This window comes from Watersipora subatra, chromosome 1 (assembly GCF_963576615.1).
Source record: "Watersipora subatra chromosome 1, tzWatSuba1.1, whole genome shotgun sequence".
Classification (NCBI taxonomy): domain Eukaryota; kingdom Metazoa; phylum Bryozoa; class Gymnolaemata; order Cheilostomatida; family Watersiporidae; genus Watersipora; species Watersipora subatra.
The window spans coordinates 16,344,073-16,371,456 of NC_088708.1; the positions used below are offsets into that span (position 1 = coordinate 16,344,073).

General features: G+C 36.2%; 2 protein-coding genes across 2 annotated transcripts in view; one reads left to right on the forward strand and one right to left on the reverse strand.

Annotated features, from left to right (window-relative positions):
* The first annotated feature begins 5,021 nt into the window (after positions 1–5,021).
* LOC137408529 (beta-1,3-galactosyltransferase 1-like) lies at positions 5,022–9,582 on the forward strand. Its single transcript, XM_068095091.1, has 5 exons — positions 5,022–5,112; positions 6,041–6,527; positions 7,994–8,217; positions 8,351–8,496; positions 8,883–9,582. Exons 2-5 carry the CDS (start codon positions 6,096–6,098, stop codon positions 9,404–9,406), a joined length of 1,326 nt encoding a protein of 441 aa, XP_067951192.1. The 5' UTR covers positions 5,022–5,112; positions 6,041–6,095; the 3' UTR covers positions 9,407–9,582.
* A 658-nt stretch (positions 9,583–10,240) lies between these two features.
* LOC137405092 (DNA-dependent protein kinase catalytic subunit-like) overlaps positions 10,241–27,384 on the reverse strand; it is a 29,163-nt gene continuing 12,019 nt past the window's right edge. Inside the window, exons 13-36 of the mRNA XM_068091343.1 lie at positions 26,847–26,953; positions 26,494–26,686; positions 25,459–25,670; positions 24,834–24,935; positions 23,599–23,697; positions 21,913–22,135; positions 21,628–21,730; positions 20,123–20,250; positions 19,806–19,875; positions 19,276–19,463; positions 18,800–18,944; positions 18,365–18,431; positions 16,891–17,108; positions 16,616–16,799; positions 16,165–16,314; positions 15,249–15,391; positions 14,984–15,122; positions 14,380–14,463; positions 14,170–14,234; positions 13,475–13,577; positions 12,776–12,903; positions 12,065–12,284; positions 11,276–11,472; positions 10,241–10,277 (exon numbers count right to left, since the gene is read on the reverse strand). Coding sequence (XP_067947444.1) covers positions 10,241–10,277; positions 11,276–11,472; positions 12,065–12,284; positions 12,776–12,903; positions 13,475–13,577; positions 14,170–14,234; positions 14,380–14,463; positions 14,984–15,122; positions 15,249–15,391; positions 16,165–16,314; positions 16,616–16,799; positions 16,891–17,108; positions 18,365–18,431; positions 18,800–18,944; positions 19,276–19,463; positions 19,806–19,875; positions 20,123–20,250; positions 21,628–21,730; positions 21,913–22,135; positions 23,599–23,697; positions 24,834–24,935; positions 25,459–25,670; positions 26,494–26,686; positions 26,847–26,953 — 3,305 coding nt within the window. The remainder of the gene's footprint in view (positions 10,278–11,275; positions 11,473–12,064; positions 12,285–12,775; positions 12,904–13,474; positions 13,578–14,169; positions 14,235–14,379; positions 14,464–14,983; positions 15,123–15,248; positions 15,392–16,164; positions 16,315–16,615; positions 16,800–16,890; positions 17,109–18,364; positions 18,432–18,799; positions 18,945–19,275; positions 19,464–19,805; positions 19,876–20,122; positions 20,251–21,627; positions 21,731–21,912; positions 22,136–23,598; positions 23,698–24,833; positions 24,936–25,458; positions 25,671–26,493; positions 26,687–26,846; positions 26,954–27,384) is intronic.

Here is a 27,384-nt window from a genome sequence, read left to right on the forward strand (position 1 = left end):
ATTGATTAACTACCATAAAATCAATTCACAAGAAAACATATACAGAATTATTAGAAACTTCCATCTTGATAATATAATAATTTTTGTTCATTGAAATATGACATCTTTAGATGGGCTTAGCAAAAGAAAGGGATACGAGTATCCATATGTATAGACATGCAAACCTCCAAAAGGTTAAATATATAGCTACTTACAGTTAGTTCAATTTCGAAGTCATATGGCTCTTCAGGGCAGATATTTTCCAGTGGAGTTATGCCCTGAAACCCAACAGCAGCTCAACATTAGCGCAATTTTACCACAACATTTGCAAAACAGCCATACAACAGTAGTACAACAATAGCATGATATTAGAACATCTATACATAAAATCTCAAAGTTTGTGTGTACTTCGGCTATAGCTATTAAAGTCTTGGAACTAAAATCTCCATTCTACTGAATTTGAACTCACAAAGATTGTAACCACAACTTACAGACCACAAATTTAACCACTGAGCTATATAGTCCTTAGCAATCTGTCACTCTTATCATATACCGTATGCAAACGCTAAATGTGCACTTTTGATTATTAACTAATATTACCTTTTGAATCTGTTTTTTTTAATTGTTTGAAATCTAATTTTTATGCTACTGTCAAGGGAGAAATTTTAAAATTGAATTAATAATTAATATATGAATAGTTTTGTCTTTGCTATAACAATTGTTGTAATAATTATTTGATACTCAAATAATAATATAAAATGTATTGTTTTTGTGTGTTTCCTTTGAGTGAAATACTACAATGGTTCTACGGTTCTATGTGCAATGGTTAGCCTCTGGGCCTTGAGTTCAATTTCTCAAAAGACAAATTTTGACCGCAGACAAAGTGGCACTTCTGCCCCATAAAATCAGACAGTCTCTAAAAAGCGAAATTCAGTCAATAAATCAATCAATGGAGATGGGCACTACTATAACTTTCCTTAAAATTGTTTTGACAGTATCGCACTGTTGCCAATGATGAGCCCAAAAATCAATGCTCACAGCAAGTTATGTTAAGATTGTGAGGTCTGCAACTGTCTGCAAGTAATTATCTTATAATCGACGATAATACGCCAGTGGTTTGTTTCCAAGCGTCTATGAACTCTATTTTCTTCCAAAGGTCAAAATAACAATTATTCTGTCAAAACTCACTAGCTCAAACAAAAATAACAATATGCTTGTATACTTAGCCCTATTTGTTATGGCCTTACTAGGCTCAATGAGTATGTATCTATTAGGCGTGCAGTAGTAGCTCTTGTTGCTGTCAGGGGGCTGAATAAACTCTCTTCTCAGGGCTTTATGGCTTCCTGGCTTGCCACCTCTTTGGGTGAATCGTATCTGTTGTATATTTCCTCGGCAAGCTGTTTGCTGCCGGCTCCTTGGCTATCTTGGGCTTCTGTTAGTCTTCTCCTGTCTTGAATCCTTTCTTATGCTTCCCTCTGCTGACTGGCTCGCTGCCAGCTTCTCGCTGCCAACTCCCCTCTCTTCTGTCTGGTCGATTTTGCCCTTATTTTATACTTGTCCATGAGTCATTGACAAAGGTTATTGGTTGGTTGTGCTTTGCTTGTGGTTTTTGCATCATTTCTTGCATAATTTCTGCTTCAGATTCTCTGCGGTGAGCTAAAATTTCTTACTGATCTAGAAATCTCATGACGACAAGCAAAAAATATTTTAAGTCCGGCAACAAATTGTACAAAACTGGCCATAACTCAAAAACTAATAGTAGTAGCATTGTGAAATTAATTTTGCAGTAATTCTCATTCTAGGACGCTACTAGTCAGCTCATTTATATGAAGCAAGAAACATGTTATCATGTTATGCCATTCTTTTTACAGCCATTTCATGAATCTTTTTGCATAAAATACAATATCTTAGTTAATGAAAAATTATGCTATATTTTTCTACTGCTATACAATACAACATTTTCTAGACTAACATGATGTTGTAAGCTATATCTAAACATACTAAATAAAGTGTTGTAAATAATTGTCTCGTTGATGACTGGTTGATGATCTGGTGCATGCTGACTGCTACTTCGCTCCAACAAGTCATAAATCTAGCTGGCTCCTATAATATTGGTGATATACCTCTCCTTGTGCTTGACACCCTGTGGAGTTGTTTGCCTCACTGAACATCCATTAGTAATTGTTGTAGCCAGTTAATATCTTTCATATTAGGTGGTGTTGATCAAGAATAATCATGATTTAATAGAATTTTTGTGCTGTTTTTATTCAAAAGCTCTTCATTATAATGATCAGACAACTCCCAATCCAACTGATGTCCCATTTATTCACACTGCATCAGCTACGATGGTTGGACAACTCCCATACTTGATATTTCTGGCGGCATAGCAATTGCCCTAGATTTTTATGTTTGCTTGTTGATGTATCGCAGTGCTTAGTGCAAAGTTTTGCAGCAGTTGTGCTGTTTCTTGATACCACAATTTATTGTTCTTTTTACTTATTGGTCATCTACTGTTTCAAACCATGACACTACCATTACTTATTTTTTTAATTTGTAGTTTTTAAATGTGTCGTCTCAATTTCAAATGTGCCGTGACACTCCTAAACCCAGTTTTTCGTAAGGTTTGATTGCTAAATCGGTAAATTACTAAATGCAGACAATTGTATTATCGAGCAGGAATAGCCTCTACATTCTCTCTCCGTTCGGTCAGAAAAAGTACCAGACAAAGACAGTCCGATATCTCATTTTTACATTTGTTCCAGTATCGAGAGGTGCCAGTATCATCATATTCAAAAGTTTGATGGATAGCTTCTGCTGGAACAGTAACATTTTTTATATACAAACACAATCACGCACGCACGCGCACACACAGAGAGTTCTATGTATGAATTGTTATTACTAACTTAACATATTCAAGATTTATTTTCCCAGTTCGTATTAATTGTCTCATTACCGAATCATCTTTTATTGTAATCGTGGCAAAACAGAATTAATTTAGCTATTACTTGCTAATTATTCCATATTTACATTTAAACACTTTTATAGTCGTTTTATTTTGTTTCTTAATTTATTTGACCAGTACAAAACATTTTCCTCATGATACGAAGTTTGAAAATTACAGTTGTTAGACAAAAGTTTGAAAACCTTTCCAGCTGTTTTATTTTTTTCTTAACTTATTTAAACTGGACAAAACATTTTTTCTCATGATATGAAGTTTGAAAGTTCGAATAGCAACTGTTGCTATTTGTATACTCCTTAACTTCTATATATTTAGTATATACAACATATACTATACTAGTTGGAATAAAAAAGTTTGTGTACAGAAAATTTGCTTTTAATCAACAGATTCAACATCAACATTTACCATTGTAACTTTTAAATGAAGGTGTTTGTTTATTTCTGTGTACTGTGCTATTTCAGTGTACTGTACTGTTCTGTGTACTGTGTTTATTTCTGTGTACTGTGTTTATTTCTGTGTAACTCATACTGTACCGGCTGCAGTGCCTACTACAGATCTATACCGATTGCAATAGTCTTGTCGGCTATATGAGTTCACACATTTTTCTTCACTTAGGGCACGCATTTTTCTTTCGGTACGGCTTCAGTTTTTCTTTGCTAAATTTAATAATAAGAGCAAGCATAAAATGACATTGCGTCGTAATTCAGCGCGGTATGCATATTTTCACCCACATAGCGGCATATATCGGCCAATGAATCTATCAATGTCGCGTAGCTTAATAGCTTAGCATATCGTCTGGGGCACAGGAGGTTCACAGATCAAATCTTTTGCGATACAGATTCTTCATTCCAATATTTTAATAGCTATAGCCAACTAAACCGAGACACGCACGCACACCCACAAACTTTAAGATAACTACTATTGGAATGCCTGACGTTGCACGGGTATTAAAAATCAGCTTATAAACAGTGACAGGTAATGTAGTTGCCTACCACTTGCCATTAGCCTGGCACATTGCCAATGGCTAATTTGAGTAAGCTAGTATTGCTAAACTTAGAAATGAGAGCCATGAAAGCAAACATAAAATGACATTGCGTCGTAACGAAGAGCAGTATGCGTATTATCACCCACATAGCGACATATATCGCCCAATTAATCCATCATCCTCGCATAGCTCAATTGGTAAGATATTTGCATGGCGAACGGGAGGTTCCAAAATCATATCCAGCATCAAACAGATATTTTATTTCTAAATTTTAATAGCTATAGCTGGACAAACTGAAACACACACACAGACACACAAACTTTGAGATTTATAGATATAATATATATAGTAATGTACAATAGTAGCATGCATGAAGTAGTGCTTTGCATGAGAAAGCACTACTTCATGGGTAGTTTCACGATTTTTATACATTGTTATAAGACCCTATGACAAGTTTTTCATATTTGATCTTATTGTGGCGTCTGATATCAATGATATACAGCCCCCCCCCCCCCATATGGGGGGGCTGGATATCATTGCTGATATCAAGAGGGAGCTGTAAAGATAGTTGTACAACTTCGGGTGTTAACCAAACAGGCAGAGTGAGTAAACTGACTTATTGTTAAATTAGCAGTTATATTTGTTGGACAAACAATGATGCCCATAAGTTTTTATGACGAAACACTAATCTTTTGAGGTCTTTGGCACTGGCTAAACTTTGAAAATCTCCGGTATTTGAGCATTGACGTTTTACATTGAATATTTTGAATATTTAGGGCTGAGTTGTACAGTAGCGAGTTTCAAAAGTTCGCTTAGAGATTCCCAATAGGAATTGTCTTCTCATAATATATGAGCGCCGATGAAACAGCATGTGAAAACGATAAATTTACTTTTCGTCGGTGTAGCGTTTTAGCCATTGGAGTGGCAATCACGTGACTTTTACATTGATAGCGATAGGTAACGGGTTTTGAGTTCAATGGTTTTAGCCCACACTTTTCCTAGTTAAGCTTTAGCTCCACGAAATAAACAGCGCGCAAGCTAAATCGTATCCGATACTAAGGGGTTGCCCAATTCCTGGTAGCAGGTTTAAGGTCAAATGAATTCTCGCTACAGCGACGAACAGGATATAATTAAATCATTTATATTTAAATGATGCTATCAAATGAAACTGTTTTGACGTCGTTATAAGGTATGTGTGTCGATAACTGGTACCTAATAAAATGAAAACAGATGTTGTAAGATTGTGCTCGTAACTGATTTACTGCGTAGGTTTTGATGGCATCGTACATGATTAAGCGTCGAGCAGACGCGTGTTTTATGTCACAGCCCAAAATACAACACGAAAGGGTGAAAATGAAACCACCTGTCGTTATTGAAAATGTACTTAACCATTGGTGAAATTTGTTACTACTAGAAAACGACTTGATGAATTGTCGGTGTGAGTATCCAATAAAACAACCGATTTTATACATTGCTTTAATGGTCTACAATCACTAAGGTAATTTTCGAGAAGACGAGGTACGGTATGTACAACTGCGTGAATATATTACATTCATATTTTACATAAAAACTTGGTTGAGCGTTTGAAAAATTCACACGGCGTTGGCTTGGACGATTATGCTAGTAGGAACATAACCGATCTTGATATAAAGATACGCTGCAAGCTAACACTAGTTTTACAAACACTATAATTAAGGTTGCCATAATTCGTGACTGGAAAAGTCATATTGAAACCAAACTGTCTGGGCGTTACTTAAAGCCCATAGACAAGATCACGTGGAAGCTGACATCTGAACGATGCCGTGGTCCCGCAAATGATCGCAATATTACCCGTGGATCATGATCTACTGAAATTAAATCCTATTCAATTATACAAGGCTCGTGCAAAAAAGTGAGCCAATCTATTTTGCTGAGTAAATGTCAACCAAGTGTTATATCTAAAAATAACAAGCTAACAATCATCATTGTTACCCTTACTACTTCTCACTTTAATTTCAAAAATGGTTCATTTAATACCACGAAGCATCGTATATGAGTAACTAAAAAGCTGAAATCTGGCAGCTTCCTTTGTACCTAAATTTGATCAGTGATGTAATAGTCTGACATTTTCGTTTTAGGTGTAATCATGAATTTTGAAGTTATATGACGACACTAAAGTTATCTTATACATGAATGGTTGTGCAAGTTTTGCTCTTGCTGATGACTCGCATCTGGAGAATGCTGTTTGTGAAATGCTTGAAGACCAGAAGATATGTAACCATTTTAGGAGTCATCGTTATTATTATATTAATAATTCACAATCTTCTTGATGACCATCTGAATGAAGCATCAAATAAAAACCCTGTTTCTGAACTTTCTACGGTCACACACAAAGTATTAGGTCCACCGTTAAACTCCAGCATCAAGGATAAAACAGCTGAAGTACTAAGAAAGAAAAAGTCAGAGAGTGTAGAAAGCGCAAAGCCTGTAAAAAACACAAATCCTGTCTACACTTTACCATTGGTGAATGGGATGCATGTTAACCCCTATCCATTCAGTTTTACCATGATTCCAAAAGGATGCACTGATGAGAAGCTTGTAGTTGTTGTGCACAGCGCTGTTCAGGTGAGATTACCTGCTCATGTTTTTTTAACTGGTTCAGACTGGTATCTGTAGTTTCGAGCAAACGCTTGTCTTATCATCAGGGTTGGATCGGTTTAAACCAGCCGAAAAAACCAGTTTTTATGGTTTTTTTCAGTTTTTTCATTATTTTTTGTGAAAAACATATTTTAAGCTCCTAGTGGTTCATGTGCTGTAGAAATGCAATTATATGTAATTATCAGCTGTGGAAGTTTATTTAGGACACAGTAGTAAATTGATGGCAGAGCTCAAGTTGAAACTACATAAAATCTTAGCACAACAATGAATTAGTGAATTTAATTTTCAATTGCTTTTTTCATTGATCTTTTTAATGATGAAATATAAAAACCATGTGAAATATACTAATCCAATCATCGTCTCTAATAATGAATGAATACTTTCTCAAGTCTGACCAGTGAGATAGGATAACTTATAATTAGAAATTAAAACAATAAAATCCTTTTGGGCAAAAGCTTTAAGTTTGCAAACTAATATTTCATTTATTGGGCACAAGCCAAAGTAGTTGGATTGTTAGAATTCAGTTTATCAAGTTTTTGCGTTTTGAAAAGTTAAAGTTGTGCCTCAAATTCCAACATGCCTGGCAAACAGGATCCCGTTTGGCAGCTTTTCACTCGAACTGCCAAAGGTTTTAAGGCAAAATGTAATATGTGTGCTGTCATAACGCGAGGTCACGCAGATAGGCTTAAAGCTCACGTAGCAAAATGTCAGGCTGATAACACCAATTCAGACAGTGTTGTTAGTATTCAGGTGATAGAAGTTGAGTCATCTGCCACTGCTCCAAACACTAGCAAATGCATCTGCATTATGCTCTGCTCTACACTAACACACGACTAATCACTTGGATTCCTACTTATACATAGAGCTGTATGTAAAATATTCACTTTATGTGATAAGATTTCTGCTTTGTATTTCATCAATCATGTTTGATTAAAGACTCATTCCGAAATTCCATATGTTTTCTCTCTTTTTTCCCATAACAACTCCCACAGTACCATCTTTAATAGATGATGCCACATATGTATGTTCAATACTCAATCATGCAGCTATAGTAAGTGATGTTAATTAGACTTAAAACTGCAAAAAACCTTGGTAAATTATATAAACCATAAAAACCGGTTTAAACCAAAAAAACCTGGTTTTCTCATAAAAACCGTGGTTTTTTCCAACCCTGCTTATTATAAGCCGTTATGATTGTAAAAAGCGTTTCCCAACTTTTACACTGCATATTTTAGCAAGAATTGACATAAACATTGTAAAACTCAGTATTATGTAGCCTTAAACAGTTCTACAGAAGTTCATACATCAACAATTTTGCGAGGAAAGCTTAATGAACAGCTTGGCAAGCTTACATTCATGCATGCTATATCTACGATTGCCCAGCTGGACACACGTTGTGACCATAAATGAGTCGAAACAAATTCTTTATTTAGTATTTTGAGCGACGAGCGGTTATGAGGAGCACTTGGCTGAACAGACAAACTCTGGAGGACAAGTTGGCCCTTAAGACCAGAATAGTGTTCATAATCGGTAGAACACAGAATGAGTCTGTTCAACATCATGTCAACTATGAGGAGGAAATGTACAACGATATGGTGCAGTCTGACTTTATAGACTCATACCAAAACAATACCTACAAGGCTATATCATTTCTGAAGTGAGTATGCATCACACTACACTAACTTAATTGCCTATTCTAAATTTTGCATTTTTATCGAGAGTAATATCCTCAATTAGTTCATGCACCAAATAATTTCTTGTGAATACTAAACATTTCTTTGATATTGCAGGTGGGTATCTGGAGACACAGGGTGTCCCAATGCATCAATGGTGTTAAAAGTCGATGATGACGCCCTGGTACATCCCACAAAGTTATCGCAACTTAATAAAACTATTCAAAAGGCATTAAAATCGAATTCAACCGACGTCTACCTTGGTGAGCGTTTCATTAATTTTAAAAAACCTAAAAATGCAGTTTCGACGTTTTTGGATACCCACATTCCAATATGGTTTAACGGTGCACTGAAATGGAGAGTTTGTATGGCTAGAGTCATCTAGGACAACATTGGTAGCCATATTGATTGGCTTATGAATAATTTACCAATAGCCGTTTATGCATTTATAAATTTGCTTTGCACGTTGTAGCTAGTACGTATTGCATGACCTCCTGTTGATTATTCTCAAGTCATCAGCATTACATTAATGAGTTAATTTGATCAAAATTTCAGATTATCATAATTTTTACTACCAGTGCTTCATTTTCAGACAAAACACGATATTTCCCTCCCTCTTGGTCCGTAACGGTTTCTCAATTTTATGCAGGCCGGCTTCTTTCAAGAGAAGTAAATAGAAGAGCTGAGAGCAAGTGGGGTGTCTCTTGGGAATTGTGGCCTCACAAGCTTTATCCTGTCTGGTTTCAAGGACTCGCTTATCTTATCACTCCACAACTGGCTGCAAAACTTCCCAGTATAGCTCTTGATGTTAAGTATATGTTTACAGACGATGTGTATGTCGGTGTGCTGGTCAGCCAAGTCGATGGAGTAAATGTTATCACCGATGAAATGTTTGGGGCACACACTGAAGGACCCTTAAGCAAGTTTTTTCACCAGTTTAGAAAAGGCAAAAGGATATTCTATCATGTACCCAGTATAAAGTACTTCATATCCTGGTATTACGCGGATATTCTATCCGGTAATGAAAATGCTAAGTTCCAAGCCGAAGCGAAATTAGCTCTAGAGCATTCATCTTCATCTTCCAATATTGCTATAGTTTTATTGTTTGTGACACCAGCGCTTGTTAGTCTTTGTATCGTCTGCTGTTATTACATTAAATGTGATGATATGTAAATAATGCATTTACGAATTCATTTTGTAGTCAAATATTTTCTAACATTAAATTTATTACACCTACTTACTACCTGGTTGACAGTCATGTATTTTTAAGAATAAGTCTAATGTAAAATGTCATTATTCACATGGGATGGTACACAAAAAGATATTGCAATAAATTGGGCAGGTCTTTGGATGCAATGTCATATCTCAACACATCAGCCATGTAAAAGCCAGAAAAAGGTTTGTACACTACATGTATTTTGTACACCATTTTGTACCATATCTTGTACACTATCTTGTACCATATCTTCTAGACTATCAAATGCTATGTCTAATGCTCTAGTGCAAATCATAGACAGAATCTTGCTACCTGTTCTAGTCAAACCCAGCTGAGTGCCACAGCAGCCATTTAAAGGCAAACATGGTTGTGAGTCAGTAAGATTTTCTATAGAACTTTAACCACCTAATCATCAATCGCAGACCTCAGCAATGTAAATAAAAAATTATAACTCATAATTTGCTTTAGTCTCTCGACCATACTAAATGTAGCTGAGTGGAAGCAGATTGCAGCCGGTAAAGTATTCAGGAGTAACTAAAATTTTCAGACGTGTGTTGTTAGTAGTCGAGACTGAGTACAAAACCTAAGTCTTAAACTGAGACGATTGCGTTCGTATAACTCGTGCCTTCGTGTAACTCATGCTATGTACTTCATTTGAAGGGTTTGGTCTCGTGTTTGCACTGCTGGGGACTCGAATTAACAGTTGCTTGATATTTCTGACAAGCGCTAATCATTTCTCAAACATCAATGGCTTAGCTGGAATTGCAACAATTACAACTACATTACATGTATTAAGATTGCAAGTACTTGCCATGGATCATCATACACCTGCAATTCAGAGAATTCAAAGTTTATGAAATAAATGGATGCCTTACCTTGACAGCATCACCAGAGAAGAGGAATGTGCGATAGAAATCTGGGTTGACTTGAGTATTTGTGATGATTGCCATCAAAGCATTGAATGCAAAACACTGCATTTTTCTTCTCAAGTCTAAGTGGATTGTCTCTCCTCGCATATCCTCATTTTTGCAGTCTTTACAGATTCTAGTAAAAAATATCAGACGGTTACATAACAACTGATCGGAGTGATACTCCAGATACACTGCAAGAGGAAAATAAGTAGAGTCAATCTCTTGCTAATTGATAACCATTTGGCCACCATCAAATTATTTAAATTCCTGATTGTGGGCCTTTGAGTAAAAGATAATACGGAATTTCTTCAATGTGGTCTATCAAACAATGAAAATAATGGAGCAGAATCTGAAAAAAAAACTCATATTCAAGATAAACCTTTAAGAATTTTTCACACAAAAAAGGCAGCAAGTTGCAACAAAATGCACAACAGTAAAGGGTAAGTCGCTAAAACACAAAATTTAACTGTTCTATCGATGCTACGTATTTGTAAGGGTTGGATGTTTATTCTCATTATCTATTCAGTACATTCAGTATTCAGTAGATGTATTGTTTGTCTATGTATATTCTTATTGAATACGCATTACTGTATGTCTATTCATATTGTTCACCCAGTATTGTCTGTCTACTAGTGTCTGTACCCAATATTGTCTGTCTATTCATACTATCTAGTATAGCCTATTTAACCACACAGTCTAATAAAATCATTTGTTCAACCACACCATTCAAATATGCCTGACTGTTCGCGCAAGTCAATCACCTGAACAAGGGAAAATGTAAATAAAAGATGAACGCATTGATAAAGAATTCGGAAGTTACTATTTTTCTGCATATATTAGTTAGATAGCCAAAACATTGAGATCCATGCCTTAGTATAACGTATGCAAAAAAGCATTGAGGGAAAAGCTACTGACCTAATTAGGTCTTTCGTCATAGTTTTCCATGCATCTGCCTTGGCAGCAGAGGTTGGGTCATTAGACACCCAACCTTTAGCGAGGATGGAGCTAGGACTGAACACTTCATCCTTGAGGAGGCCACTGTACATGAATTCTATAAGTTCATAGCAGCATATTTTGTCCTTGATAACCACTTCAAATGCCTCTGGAATAGCCTGCAGCATAATTGAAAGAAAGTCTTTGTAAATGAAGCCTATTCTCATTAAAGATGAACTTGCACAGAATTTTAGTAGATTTTATCAGAAAGTATCAGTATTTTTCTATCGTTTACGACTGTTTTTGATGTTTGAGGTGATTTGATTGCTGGGATATTTTAAGACTAAAATCTGCAAAAAATGGTCATGGTTAAAACGCTCGGATCAAGCAAAAGTGTGAAGTGTATAGTTGCAAAGAGACTGACATAATAGAGATGTGTAACGGTGCAACTTGAACGCAATAGCTGGTATCAACTATAGCAATGATAGCAGCTAGTGACGTCACATCGCACGTATTTTTCTAGTTAAAGTATTTGCTAGAAAGTTTTTGCCACCAACCTAGTATGCATAGCAATGGCTGCTGATCATGGCACATACTACATATTGCACGCCAAGATTGAACGCTATACCTTTCTCGGTGAAATCGGTTCAAGTGCATTGAAGCGCATCCAAAATAAATCTGGAGACTTTGTCAGTCACAGTCACAAAACTTTTAGGTAGGAATTCAACTAAAAGATTGGTAAAAAAAATCTTAAAGCATCATTTTACAAACTTTTGACTCCCTGGTTTGTAGAAGCGTTTTTATATCTCCGAGGATGTTTTTGAAGAAGTCGATGACAGTTGCCCTGTCTGTCCTACTAAGTATGGGCAGGCAGCAACGGGTCAATGCTGCCACACGACAGGTCTGATTGGGATAAGTCGATGAATTGATGAACATGTTGAAGCAGAGTGTCAATGCATCCAACAGATTGCTGGAGCGCAGTTTCCTCAACCTGCCACAGTAATGATCCAACTGACCATGACATATGTAATATAACAATGGTAAACAAAAAGACTAAAGACATTGGATTAGGTAATGCTGTAGCACATATGCTGCTGAAAAGCACACAGGCAGTTTCTAGCAATCTACGCAAAGCTAAGCATCAAATAGATAAAGACACACTTGTGGTTCATGAACATTCATAGATGTATTTTTAGAGCGGAAACAATGGCTATACTTCTATTCTAATCAATTGCAAGAATATTGAGACATTCTAAGAAGATATTGACCAAGTTGTAAAGTACTTACATTTACAACTAATGCGTGTTTCTCTACTGTTTATGTACTGAGTTAACATGTTATTAGCCAAATAGGAATTAAAATTGGAAATTATTGGTAGCATGATAACAGAATAAATTAATTCAAATCAATTTTTTTAGATATTTGGAAGAGGTTTTAAAGACATTGACAACTTTAAACAACGCATTAACACTGCAAAAATACCTGTTAGCAAATCTATCAATATATTCCTGTATCAACTTCTCGTCAGCATGTGTCTCTTCTCGGCACAATACAGAAAGTACAACTTTGAGTAATTCTATGTCCCCAGACAGTACCATTGCTTCCAATATCTAAAATAAGCAAACAATCGGGAAGAAAGCAAGGAATATCTTAGTAGTTACCTTTTCCAGAGGACGTGTGAAGGTCATCAAGATGTTGAAAGGTATTAACAAAAGCAGCAGACATGAGCAATACCATTAGCAGTTCTCCTACATGATGTTATGCACAACTGCTGATCATTTTGATGAATTGAGCATAACCAATTCCTGTTAGCAGATCTCTCATGATTGATAGCATTATAATAAAAAGCATCTGTCGATGTCAACCCAAACCGTCCTGCCACTTGCTGTTTTAATAATGGAGTAAATGAGACAGAAACCGCTGACTCTTTATTAGCGAAGGAATATTAAATATCCACAAGTAAAAAAACAATTAGACCCCAATAAGAATTTAAATAGAACAACAGAATTCCGATAGCTTTTCGATCGACATTCAAAGCCCAAAAACTAGGCTTCAACAGAGGGATTTTTAATTTCACAAAACTTCCTTAATGCCAACTTCAAAATATTGACAGGAATAGCATTTAATTATGTCAGGCAATGATTGATTTATAACAACGGCACATTAATCATATGAACTCACCTTTTTGAACATTGTTATATAGTCATGGTAACCGCTTGAGTTGATAGGAAACTCTCTGCTGCTGATAGGAAACCTCTCATCAACATACGCCTGAACCGCATCTCTACAATTAACCATGACTAGAGATCATTCAACCCACGAAAAGCAGGAGACAATCATGTCACGGAACTTTTCTATATCTTCACATTTGGAGCAGTCCACTCAAGCTTGATAGTCAGCGCACCTGGTCAAGGTCACACACAATGCCACAGACCAGTAATCTCCAAGTATGCACATACCTTTTACTTCGCTCACACTATTCATCATTTTATAGAAATAGTATTCTTACATACAATTAAATAAAAACACCACTGTGATCTACTCTCCTGCTGTTTCAGCCTCATATGCTTCCTACATACAAGGTAGTAAATATACTTATATCACTCAACCAACATAACAGATGCTTACAGTCAGACAGAATAAGTCATAAAACCAAACCGTTGATCATGATTTGGTGAATGCGTATTTAGAAATCTTTTAGATAACTATTGACCCCATTAACCGTTACTCTTTACTGTGGCAGCTTTTCTAGGTCTAAAAGTTATGAGATTTTTTATATATTGAATGAAAACTCAATAAAAACACTGATATCTACCATGCCATGAAGGTGTTTACAGGCTAATCACTAATGCTGTGAGACTATACCATATACCAACCTTACTGATTTCCTTTGTTCACTGGATCCTTTGAGGAAGGCAGGCAGCATATCAAGCAGGTCATACTACAAGATAAGGCTTTAGGTGAAGTGAGCTTTTTACTTACTCATATTCTGGTAGTTCTACAGATTTAACATAACATTTTCACAGCTGTTGCAGACAATAACTGATCAAGCAGAGACAACAACTTGGCGCAACGTAAACAGATACCTTTTGTGAGAGCTCGGTCTGTTTAGAGCTTAACGTAGTCTTGAAAAGGTCTATCATCAGACTATACCGCGGGTGTTTCTCTATCTGTATGAAAAACAATGTACACAGAGTTAAGTCATAAGAAACCTACCCGCAAAAACTAAAAATATGTGTTCACTTTAAAGATGCTCAGCGCAAACTTGAAATGAGCATAATTCAAGGAACCGAAATGCTGTAAACCACAAAAAAATGAAACAACAGTCGCAAAAGTGAATATTCCGTAGATTTGAGTGCATACCATAATCCAACACATTATGAACTGACTAAAGATTACAAAAAAATGGGGCTTACATTGGAGTTACCGTAAAACCTCTAATTGAACGCCACCTTCTATTTGAATGCCACCTCTATTTGATCGCTACTAGGAGAGAAGGGTTGAAAAATAGAGCGCCATCCTCTATTTGAACGCCACCTCCATTTGGCCACCACTATAGAAGAAAGGTTGAAAAACAGAGCGCCGTGGCGTTAACTTAGAGGTTTTACGGTGAGCATATGAACATAACCGTCCCACTGTGTTTGTTATTCTAGAGAAGCGAGCATCAGTGGCTTATTTACTATCACTTACAGTTGTGTCTATAAGAAAGGACTTTTTCAGTATATGGAGGCAGTAAGACACAGTTGTCTGGTTAGCAGTATCACCACTCCACCAGCAGCGAAGGTCAGCCCAACCATCCCATATTTTCTTGACTACAGTTTGCTTGATCCTTGATTAACAAAAAATTACATTTGTTCCTATCCAGGAATAAAATCTTATGTTCAAAGTCTCAGCCGTACATAAACGAACAAGGTAAATCAGTGATACAACAGACGTGATGGAATAGCTGACATACTTGTCCAGTAGATAAGTAGAGGTACTCATATAGTCGAGCAGGCCAATAACATAAGAGGCTTTTTGATGTGGGTCCAGGCGTGCCTTTTCCAGCATCAACTGAACAAGGTTAGGAGAGTTCATAGTGATATGCTTGTGCAAAACCTACAAAGTAGCACATACCATAATTTGTTTAGTAGTGCCAAATGACACGCAACCGAAGTAAACACGTGGCATTTACTAGTGTTCTATAGATCCGCTGACAGCAGATCCAAAATAAGATAGTGAACGCCTTTCTGGTAAACTGTTTTTACCGTATGGCTTCATAAAAATAGGCCAGCACAAGCATTGCATTGTTAGCAAATAGTGTAGTTGGTTTTCATCACCACAGTTCTACGAGCCAGAATTTTCCAAGGTATTTTGTCAGTTTTTACTCTTCCGCATTACTCCCCCATATAGCCTGCGGTGTGTGGAGGTGAATGTAGAAGACATCATCAGACCCAAAGTTGAACAATCGATACGTATTTTAGAACTTAGAATATGCGCATGAAGGGCATCTCTACCATCAAACTGACTGATGATTGATTTATTGACTCCCTACGAGGACAGAAGCAATTGTTACAAATCGATTAAATAGTTGGTCTGTATGTTGGTACCAGCTTCTTTCCAACAAGTTACAGAAATGTAACTTAACTGTAACTGTAATGTTAAAAATATTGCTAACGGAATTCTAAACAATTCACTTTCCTAAACACTGAAGAAAAGGATGTTAAAACAATCTTATACTGCCAACAGGTAAAATCATGTCATAGGCTAATGAATGCAGTGAAATCACTGATGTAGCCTTTCAGCTACAACAACAAACAGTGTGATGTACTCCTTAAACATATACAGACATGTCGAAGCAGAATTAGAGAAACACGCTAAGTTTCACTTACAGTGTCTATGCATGCATATACTGCTCTGCCATCCGGGCTATACAGAGAGTTAAGAATAAGGCTGTCAGGGAGGCCAATGCTAAGGGCTAGTCCATAGACAGACTCTAGCAGGTGCTTGCCAGCAGGTTCGATGGCACTTATTCTGCTACCCTGAAACATGGTTGCGAGCCATTAGGATTTCCAAAGAACTTTCATCACCTACTTGCCATTCGCTGACCTCAGCAGAAAAAATAAAAAATTATAACTGCAAGTGACATTTTCCTCAAGGCCAAATTAGCTTTAGTCTCTCAGCCTTATAAAATGTAGCTGAGTGGAAGCAGATATAAACGATGCATACTGAGAACTTAAAATTGCGAAGAATGAAAAGTGATGAGACCAAACTGAAAATGACAAAGTCGTCCAAGACATGCAGAGACAGAGGAACAAAAATGATGTGAAACTCCGCACACACCTTAACAACAGCTTCAGCCAGCTGTGAGCTGAACTCAGTGAGGTCAGAAGCGAAGCACTTTGCCAGAAGCTTGACATCAGACAGTAACTGATAACCATTTGCCAAGTGTGTCATGGACAGCAGGTGCTCCTCTGTAGAGTTCAGGTCAAGAGTTGCAATCATGTGACCAAGATCATATGAACCCCTAAACACAAAGCAGTTGGAGTAGTTGTACCAGTAACAGTATTTCTGCACTGCAATACAACCACAAATATTTTTAGACAGTTGGAACTCACAATGATCCAGTTAGGTTCATGAGAGTCTTGTAGAAGTCTTCTGCAACTTTAGAATCCAGAAAACGCAGAATGACTTGTAGAAGACTCTTCAATATCTCAGGGAGGTTAGAGAGAACCTCAATATCGGCCATATTAAATCCTACGGCCACTGGTTCAAATATACACAAGCTGATCATCTTCCAAATCTCGCCTGTGAGTAGCTTAGATTGGCCCAGAACCTGTCAATTCAAAAGATAAAAACCCAAATAGAAATACTATACATACATAGATCAACCATGAAATGTTGCTCTATGTGTTCTACAGAGCCCTTGCGCCCGCTACTAAAGTGGGTTGTTTTCCTTTAACTACAAAAGTCCTACTAATTAAAAAGTAAATAATAATAAGTCCTTACTATTAATAACCTACGCAATTTACCATTTACGCGAGTTTATTTACTTTATACTATTTTTCAAGACTTTTTCAACTTTAAACGCTTTCATTACTTTCAATTATAAAATTGCGATAATTAAAAAATTTAGTATCATTTGTTAAAAATTACTTCAGGTCAATTAAAGTCAACTATTTGCTGGAATTTTACATTGTATGTTGAAACAATTGTATGTTGAAACAATTGTACGTTGAAACAATTGTATGTTGAAACAAGTGTGTTAAAACATTTGTACTTTGAAACAATTATATGTTGAAACATTAGTATGTTGAAACAATGTTTTGTTGAAACATTTTTATGTTGAAACAACTGTACGTTGAAACAATTGTATGTTAAAACATTAGTAAGTTGAAACAACTCTATGTTGAAACAGTGGTATGTTGAAACAATTGCATGTTGAAACATTTGTACGTTAAAGCAGTCGTGAGCAGGGGTTTGACCGTACTTGTAAATACGCTTATCATTGCTAAAATTTGACTACACATATTTTCCTCTGATAATGCACATCCTGTTATCATATCTTTCAAACTATAATGCTAGAAAAGTGTTCATAATCATATTAAAAGGATTCATTGTAGAGGAGAACATATTTGGAATAGCCTGCTATTTAAATTTTTTTCTTCAGAATGTCATAGCAAAACATACCCAAGGAGCATGTCTTGATTAATAGTCACTGCAGCATATGTGACCCCTGAAACAAAATCATCTATGGTACATTATTAAATTTCATTTTGTCATCGTGTTTGTCTGTCTGTTAGTCTGCGTAAACGCTATGCATTTCCACATTTTTTGCATTATTTCATCCAAACTTCCCACACATATGTTGTGCTTTTCACCAGGTTGCCAAAAATATTTGTTTTCAAACTCTGTCTGGTTCCTGTGAACCAGCTTCTTAAACACCCACCTGATGGCTGTCTTAATGATAATGAAATATTTCCTGGCAACGCCAGGTTTACTGCTAGTCATATAAATGCTTTCATAACAACATGTAAAGGAGAACCACTGTCTACTCTCATATATTTCTGAAGATTCCGCAGATTCATTTACCTGTTTACCCTTGCTTATAAGAACGGTGAGAAAGTCCAAAAGTCTCACTGTCACTGTGCATTTGCATCTGTAAAATAGCAGTAAGGATTGAACAGACAGTCACATGACCGACAATTAGAACAGAAACTATAATTAATGAATCTATAACTAGTATTAATAAAGTTCGACTAACAAAGGTTACATGTAGGTTACATGTAGGTTTTATGTAGGTTACATGTAGGTTACATGTAGTACGGTGTATGACATAAACTTCCTGTACCGGCTAAACATATTAAAAACATGTGTAATGAATACAAGTTGTTAAAAATATCAGCAGTTCCCATGTTTTTGCAGATTAACGAAACACCTGAAAGCTTTCTATTGACTAGTGGGAGGTAGGAAAATTAAACAAAAAATCTCGATACATCAATAAGACTAGAAAGGATTGGTGAGAACCTGTTATATTCGTCCGTCTCAACTGGGGTGTAGACTCTCAAATCTTTCTTGTTAACTTCAGAATCAACCTCGAGTGTCTCTTGTAATGATTTCATCGCAACTTTCTCCACAAAATGCATCAAAATTGAAAATATTTCCTCCTTACCTAAAATGAACAACAAGAGAATCAAAAAGCGGATCACTATTTCCATAGAGTAACCCCCGAACACTTCACTTCTACTAAGGCTAAGCTACTCAGACCTGCTCTATGAATGTATACTGAATGTCACATCTGGTCACTCAACAAATAAAAAAATAATTGTATAATAAATATAAGATTACACGCTGTTATACATGTAAATATAGATATTACTTAAAAAATAGTAGAAAAATTGCGTAACAACTAAACAAGAATGTTGTAAATTAAAGACCATACGCAACTCAATCAACTTTAATGCAAACCAAGGAAGCCTTTGTTACAGAGAGTTACTACCTACCAGTAAAGAGGGTGCTTGCAGAGATCATATCATTCCCAATTAACCAGCAGTAACTATCCAGACTAGCTAAAATGCTCTCAAACCACCTGGTCAATGACTTGAGAGTCACAGCAGAGCTGAGCCTGATATCTTGTGAGAGCTGAACCAAACCAACGCATCTATCCTTGTGCAGAGGGACAGCCTCACATCTACAAGCAGTCACAACGAAGGCTACACTTCCATCGCAGCAAGAATATTGAGACATTCTAAGAATATATAGATAAAGTTCCAAATTACTTACATTTACAACTAATGTGTGTTTCTCTACTGTTTATGTATTGAGTTAACGTGTTATTAGTCAAATAAGAATTAAAATTTGAAATGTTTTACCACAGAATAAATTTATTCAAATCAATGTTTTTACATATTAGAAGAGGTTTTTAAAGACTGATCTTCCAGGGTTCCTACAATATTTACTGACGACAATAAATGCTAGTTTATGAAGAAAGAAAACAGTGCGAAATCGATTATAACAGTAATCCAATTCTAACCTGTCCTTGATATACTGCACTCCATTTTTAGCAATGACATGCTCCATCAGCTTCCTTTTTGTGTTCAACTCTATCAAAATAACATCAGCGATTACTAACACAACCTAGAAAAGCAAAGCAAACTACTAATACAGTTTATTAAACTGGTCGAACAGCTAAAAAGTTATATAGAAAATAGTGCAGATGAGGTTAAAACTAGAGAATTTGGAGCTTGGTGACAAGTTAAACAGTAGTTGAAAAGAGAAAGGCATCTCTAAAGAGGGGCTCACATAAAACATTTGAGTTGTTACAATTCAAGAGAGGAAAGTGTCAGCAACCTTGAGGAAGGGCGGTGGTGAGGCTAACAATAAGCCTCATGCAGGCATGCCTGCACTCCGTCTCATGTCTGCCCACTCGCTCCAGAAGCCACAGTACAGCCTCCTTCAGCGTTGCATTAGTCCACCCCCTACCGCAGAAAAAAATTAGATATAGTTTAACAACTAAGACAATATGCAATGGTCATGGCTGACAATGGAAGTTCTGAAAGGAGGTGAAAGGAATATATCAAATATAAAAAAAATATTAAATTGATGAGTGCCAAGTCTTTGTTAGTTGATGTAATCTTCTAATTTCAATAAAAGCTTTAACTTTCACATTTGCAGAGGATCTTTGAGAAGCATAAGAATCTCTGCGAGTTCACTAAGATTTAGTTGAACTCCCAAATAAAGGTCACATTGTAAACCATTGCAGTCTGTCTATAAACGAGACTCATTGCAAAGTCTGTCTATAAACGAGACTCATTGCAAAGTCTGTCTATAAACGAGACTCATTGCAAAGTCTGTCTATAAACAAAACTGATTACAAAGTTTTGTCTGTAAATGAGACTCAGTGCAAAGTCTGTTTATAAATGAGAGTCATTGCAAAGGCTGTCTATAAAGGAGTCTCATTAAAAGTCTGTCTATAAATGAGACTCATTATAAAGTCTGTCTATAAATGAGACTCATTGCAAAGTTTGTCTATGAATGAGACTCATTGCAAAGTTTGTCTATAAATGAGACTCATTTCAAAGTCTGTCTATGAATGAGACTCATTGCAAAGTCTGTCTATAAATGAGACTCATTGCAAAGTCTGTATATAAACAAGACTCATTGCAAAGTCTGTCTATAAACGAGACCCATTGCAAAGTCTGTCTAAAAATGAGACCCATTGCGCAACCTATCAACAAAAGACCCTCATTTCAAAACCTGTCCATGAAAAACAGTTATTGCAAAGCAAGCCTTCAAAATACACACTGCAAAACCACTTTACAACAAACACTGAAGATGTTTTGACTATATGGAGCAACCATGAAAGTATTATATGCACTGTAAATTATTATACACTGTACACTAATTACTTATGAGTAACTGACTTACCAACTATTACAGTCAAAAACACTGCGAAATCAATGCAATAGAGCTTATTGGATATTTTAAAGTCATTTTGAAACAGCTAGGGATGAAAAAATCTCAAGTAAACTTTAACATTTTCATGTGTAAGATTGGCTGGCAACTCATAGGTTGCCAAACAACAATTATTTGTTATCTTTTATAAGATTGGCTGATAGCTCATAGGTTGCCATGCAACACTTGTATGCTATCTCTTAAAAGACTGGCTGATAGCTCATCAGTGGTAATGCAGCGCTTGACAAGTCTACCCTATAAGTCTTTTAGTATTTCCGACCTAATGCCACATGTAAGATATATGGAGAGCAACACGGGCAGAGAACTGTCACGAGACTCACAGACGAGTCTCGTGAGCACAGCCATTCAAACAAGATGCAAGATAAGCTTGGGGAACATACAATGGAATTCTCCTTCGCTTTGATGGCAGATTGAATATCGCAGACTTCGTCTTTAGAATTCGTTCAACGTGTTCCAAACACTTCTGAGCCTCTTTTTGAGTTCCTATAAACACACCATCCAATCAGACTAAAAGAAGAAGCATCAGTGAGCAATCCTTTCTGTTTACATGTACATTTATACAATGGCAATACATGCCTTAGTGGTTTCATAGTGTGATACAAATAATTAAATTTACACTGAGTGCATTGCAACTAGATACGTGTACATACACATGAAGTACTTACCTAAGCTGCTGTCATCTCCATGGGCAAGAGCGAGACACTCCATGAAGCATACAAGTATTTCCATAGTAAACTGGTCGACCAGAGACTCTTCTTCTCTCAGTATTCGGTAGATGTGGTTATAGACATTGCAAGCCCCAAGTCTCCTGCTCGAGCTCGGATGTCGTGCCATGCTATACATTTGCCTCAGGAGTTGCTTGACATTCTCTGGGTTCTTTTTCTGTTGCTATGAGTATATAAAGATTATGGTTTTACTAGGATAGTATGTACAGGCTATGGTTTATTAAGGGAGAAACATTGTTGTGTTCTACACGGCACAACAATTCCGGTATCCTGAAATGACATTATGCCAAGCACTTTGCATGGTGTTACAAACAGTAAATGAGGCAATGCATAGGTACTGCAAGAATCAGATACATAGTATCTTGAAAGCTTTACCCCAGTTATTGGGATTGAGAGTACATTTAGTGTAATTCAATGGATGCTTGGTATTCAACCACAACAATCACATTAACTTACCCTTGCATATGGGTAAGATAATACGATTGTTTCCTTTAGAAGCTTACTAGATGAACGCCCTGCGTTGCACGGGTAATAAAAAAACGGCTTAAAAACTACTACATTATCTTTACACTACATTACCTTTACACTACATTACCTACAACTGTTTATAAGCTGTTTTTATTATCCGTGCAACGCCAGGCATTAATCTAGTGAGGCCGTGAGGCCAGCTGGTAATCGTGACACAATGTCGTTATGGGCATTTTAATGGATGTAATCAATATCTTCACTATTATAGATCCCTATGCTCAGTGAAAGATGTAGTCTAATGGGTAAGCTTGACACCTCCAGAAATGCAGGTTCTGAGATCAAAACCTCAGCGAAGTGGATTTTTCATTACTAAAACTTTATCGCTATAACTGTTCAGACGGACAGACACTCACATTTAGATAAAGAAACCAATATTAACTCAAATATACTGAATACGTGAGATTTTTAGGTAAATGCAGCCACATGCACATAATTGCATATAAAATATGATTGGCTGAATAGAATCTCTACAGACTGACAATCGCCCTGATAATGGAACACACAAAGGCTATCTATGCTAGAGATCATGACATTGCTCAAGGCAGTCAAAAAAGACATCAATCATGCTTCAATTGCACTTTCATAATTGTATTTTCATCTATTAAAAAGAGAGGCTGCATAGACTTAAGTTATAATGTCGATTGGGTGCAGAGCGATTAATGTTTGGATACCATTCTGGCCAACACCAGTGGCTTTTTTAGAATCACACTCCAACCTGTTGTACATAGATCAGGTGCTCCGGATCACTAGGACACAATATACTATTATTGTCATTATTACATTGCTTGTACGAGTTGAAAGACAATCCATCAGCCTTCTACAGCTCCGATGTACACTTGATAAGAGCAACAAGTCTGTACAGCCTATTGAGATATGGTTTATGCCTATTCACATGATTGATGAAGTAAATTGTGATTTAAGATATCTTAAATAAGTATTCTTGACAGAAGCCATACTCCAAGGATAAGCAAAGGTTTTAAACCATTCAAACAACCAAATAAGGACTTACCTGGACTCATTAATAAAATGTGAATTGCATTAACATCTAGGTGTGATCTAGTTACCAGTAGTCTTGATACTACAGGTAGATATATGTACCTCTACTGATGTCTGTTTTATTGACCATCTGAGAAACTCAGCGATGCATTTAGCTGAAAACTCTCTGAGAGCTGAATTATTCATCGTTTCTACTCCGTCCTGTTTAAAATAGATTAAAACTCCATCTCAATCGTCATTTTTAACATCAATAAATCGTAATGTATATAACTACATGTATATAACTATTCTATTTAGAAGACAATCATACATAGCTGATTACCATATACATGTATATGCATTATACGCAACTGATTAATGTGTGTACTTTAAAACTGTATAACATGGACTGCTCTAGCTAAATAACTGGTCTATACAACTGACTACTCCATATAACTGAATACTCTATATAACTGACTACTCTATACACGAGACTATTAAACTGACTACTCTGTATAACTGACTACTCTATATAACTGACTACTCTATATAACTGACTACTCTATATAACTGACTACTCTATACAATAGACTACTCTATTAAACTGACTACTCTATATAACTGACTACTCTATTAAACTGACTACTCTATACAACTGACTACTCTATACAACTGACTACTCTATTAAAATGACTACTCTATATAACTGACTACTCTATTAAACTGACTACTCTATACAACTGACTACTCTATATAACTGACTACTCTATACAACTGACTACTCTATATAACTGACTACTCTATACGACTGACTACTCTATTAAACTGACTACTCTATATAACTGACTACTCTATACAACTGACTACTCTATACAACTGACTACTCTATTAAACTGACTACTCTATATAACTGACTACTCTATACAACTGACTACTCTATATAACTGACTACTCTATACGACTGACTACTCTATTAAACTGACTACCCTATACAACTGACTACCCTATTAAACTGACTACTTTATACAACTGACTACTCTATAAAACTGACTACTCTATTAAACTGACTACTCTATATAACTGACTACTCTATACAACTGACTACTCTATTAAACTGACTACACTATATAACTGACTACTCTATATAACTGAGTACTCTATACAACTGATTACTGTTTATAACAAAAAGGTACAAGACTAAGTATGTAATACCACTGAACATTGCATAAATCAATAATGTACATAGCTGAGTACTCTTTAAAACTGTAACAAACTGTTAGTATTACCTATAAGCTATAGAATATTATTTAGGAGCAATAATAGTACTGTATGCATAAAAAGCATCTGGTCAAACATACCATAAGAGTATCCAAAAGTAAGGATGTTTCCTTCCTCTTAGGAAACCTTGTAAACCAGTGAATCAACTGCACCATCAATGGTTCAAACAACTGCTTGGTGACCTGCAAGACAACCACGCATAAATAATGATGGCACTATTATCATGAACAAGTTGATTTTGTTTTGTAGCAGCATCCTCATACATGTAGGCTTAATCACACACCTGGTCAACTCAGGGTCTTCCACCAACAGGTAGGTCACTTTATAGCAAAAACAGCGTAAAACAAACTGACAAAAAATTCCATGTCAAAGCTTTAGTGCCACGCCTATACATAGATGTAAGTCCTGAATTATTTGAGCTAGTCAAGTAGGGAGAGAAGTAAAAGTCCTTTAGAGGCCACTATATTACATAACTAGTAGATGAGAATTCATCAGTTTTATTTTCTAGAACATTTTTAAACTATTAGCAAACGATTGTTGAGCTAAGCTGATCAATTTCTGCAATTTGTAACAATATGTTTAGTTAACATCGCATAATTATTAATAGCACAAAGATAAAATGGCCTGTGCTGTCAGGCTAAGAGTTCATAGTTGAAGAATATATTCTGATATGCTGACTTATGAACAAAGACTAACAAGACTAACCTGCTCTACATCGACAGCAAGATTGAGGATGACAGGAAAGAGCTTTTGATAAAGTTTATCTGTTGATTTTAACTTCTCAATTGCATCGTCTTGCGGCACAGATCGACCAAGCAGAAGGATAGCTAGACTGTGCACCAGCTCGCAAGCTGCTACTTTAGTCTGTCTGTTGCTGCTGGTACGAGCAAGTTCACAAGCTCTTGGCAAAAATGCATCTGTAACAGCATCAAACGATTCCATAAATAAATACAAAAATCGGCAGCTGTGCCGAATAGTAAGTCGTTTAAGATAATATCAGTCTAGAATGTAACTCAGAAAGCATTGCAAAGGTCTATGTTTTAAAGTCAATCTCTAATGCTTGAAGATGCACTTACACAAAATGTTAGAGAATTTTATTAGAAAGTATCAGTATTTTTTGCGATTTTTTGTGATGTTTGAGGTGATCTGATCTGCCAGGATGTTTCAAGATTAAAATCGACAAAACTTGATCGTGGTCAAAACGCTCAGATCAAGCGAAGGTGCAATTATGACGTCTAGAGTTGCAAAGAGACCGACAGCATAAAGGCGCATAACAATGTGATTTGAATGCAGTAGCTGATACTATCTATAGCAACGATGTTAGCTAGTGAAGTAATTTTGCTCGTATTTTTCATTGGTCGTATTTTTGGTCATATTGGTCAATTTCATCCAAGCTTCACAAACATATACTCCATGCCTTCTGCCAGGACTCCATAGATATTTGGTTTTAAACTCTGCCTGTTTCTGAGAACCAGCCACTTAAACGCCCACCTGCTGGCTGTTTTATTGACGATGAAAAAACTATCTCCAAACTATCTTATTGACGATGAAATAAATCCAGAGCATCACCCGGGTTACTGCTAGTTTTTAAATATTTCTATAAATATAAAATAATATAATCTATGCTTCTCTACAACAAAGCCTTTCATTCTTGCAAACATGCTTGTAAAAATGATTTATTAGAAGATAGAGCAGATGTCAAAACAACTTATGCAAGCACTTGTGTTGATAAAACAGTACCTAGATATATTTCCACCTTCATCTCTTGAAATGGCAAGTCAAAAAGCAGATGAGAGTTGGTATCCCATGATACAGCGAGCTTAGCTTGTGATCGTCTGTCAGTGTCAATCATGTAACGATTTCGGTCACCACCGAGCTCTCCTAAGAACTTCAGCACTTCTAACTTGAGTCTCTGCACTTCTGTCCTTTCCGACTGAACCAAAATAAACAAGCTCTCATGTCTGGAAGTTAGCCAACCATTGCTTAGTGAACAACTGATACCAGCAAAACTTACAACACTGATAGTAAACTGATACGTAATGCATGTAAATACAAATCCATAGATCAAAAACAAAAATGATAGAGTCACGTACCTGAGTTTTCTGATGGGCCATTCGAAGGAGAGAAGGAGGGAGCCTAAGCCTCTGCTTGTTTTTAAGGACTTTTGGAGTTTCTTCCCCTTTTCCTTGCTCCACATGATCTATGAAGAAGCAGCCTTATTCTAACTTATAATGGATGGCTCTACATTGAAAAGTCAACCCTTGAACTCCATGTACATATATTTATGTTTAGATGTACAGAATAAAACAAATACAAGAACAAGTGATAAGGAATCCAGACAGATTGCTTTTGAAAGTGAGTCTGCCATGCACTTGTACATGTGACTTGTATATGTGCCTAGCCAAGTTTCTTGAAGTATTTCAAATAGATGAAACGAAGAGCAAGTAAACTCTACAGGAGATGTCAAAGATACCCTGCCTCAGAAATTATCAGCTCGTTAAAATGAGACTGATAAGAAAGATATCTTTAAATTATAGTTTTTATATAAGGTTTGTGGGTTCACCACATTGAACAACAGGGAAAGCAATTTTTCATCTTTATAGCTTTTCAACTCAGCTGCTGTTCAAAAAG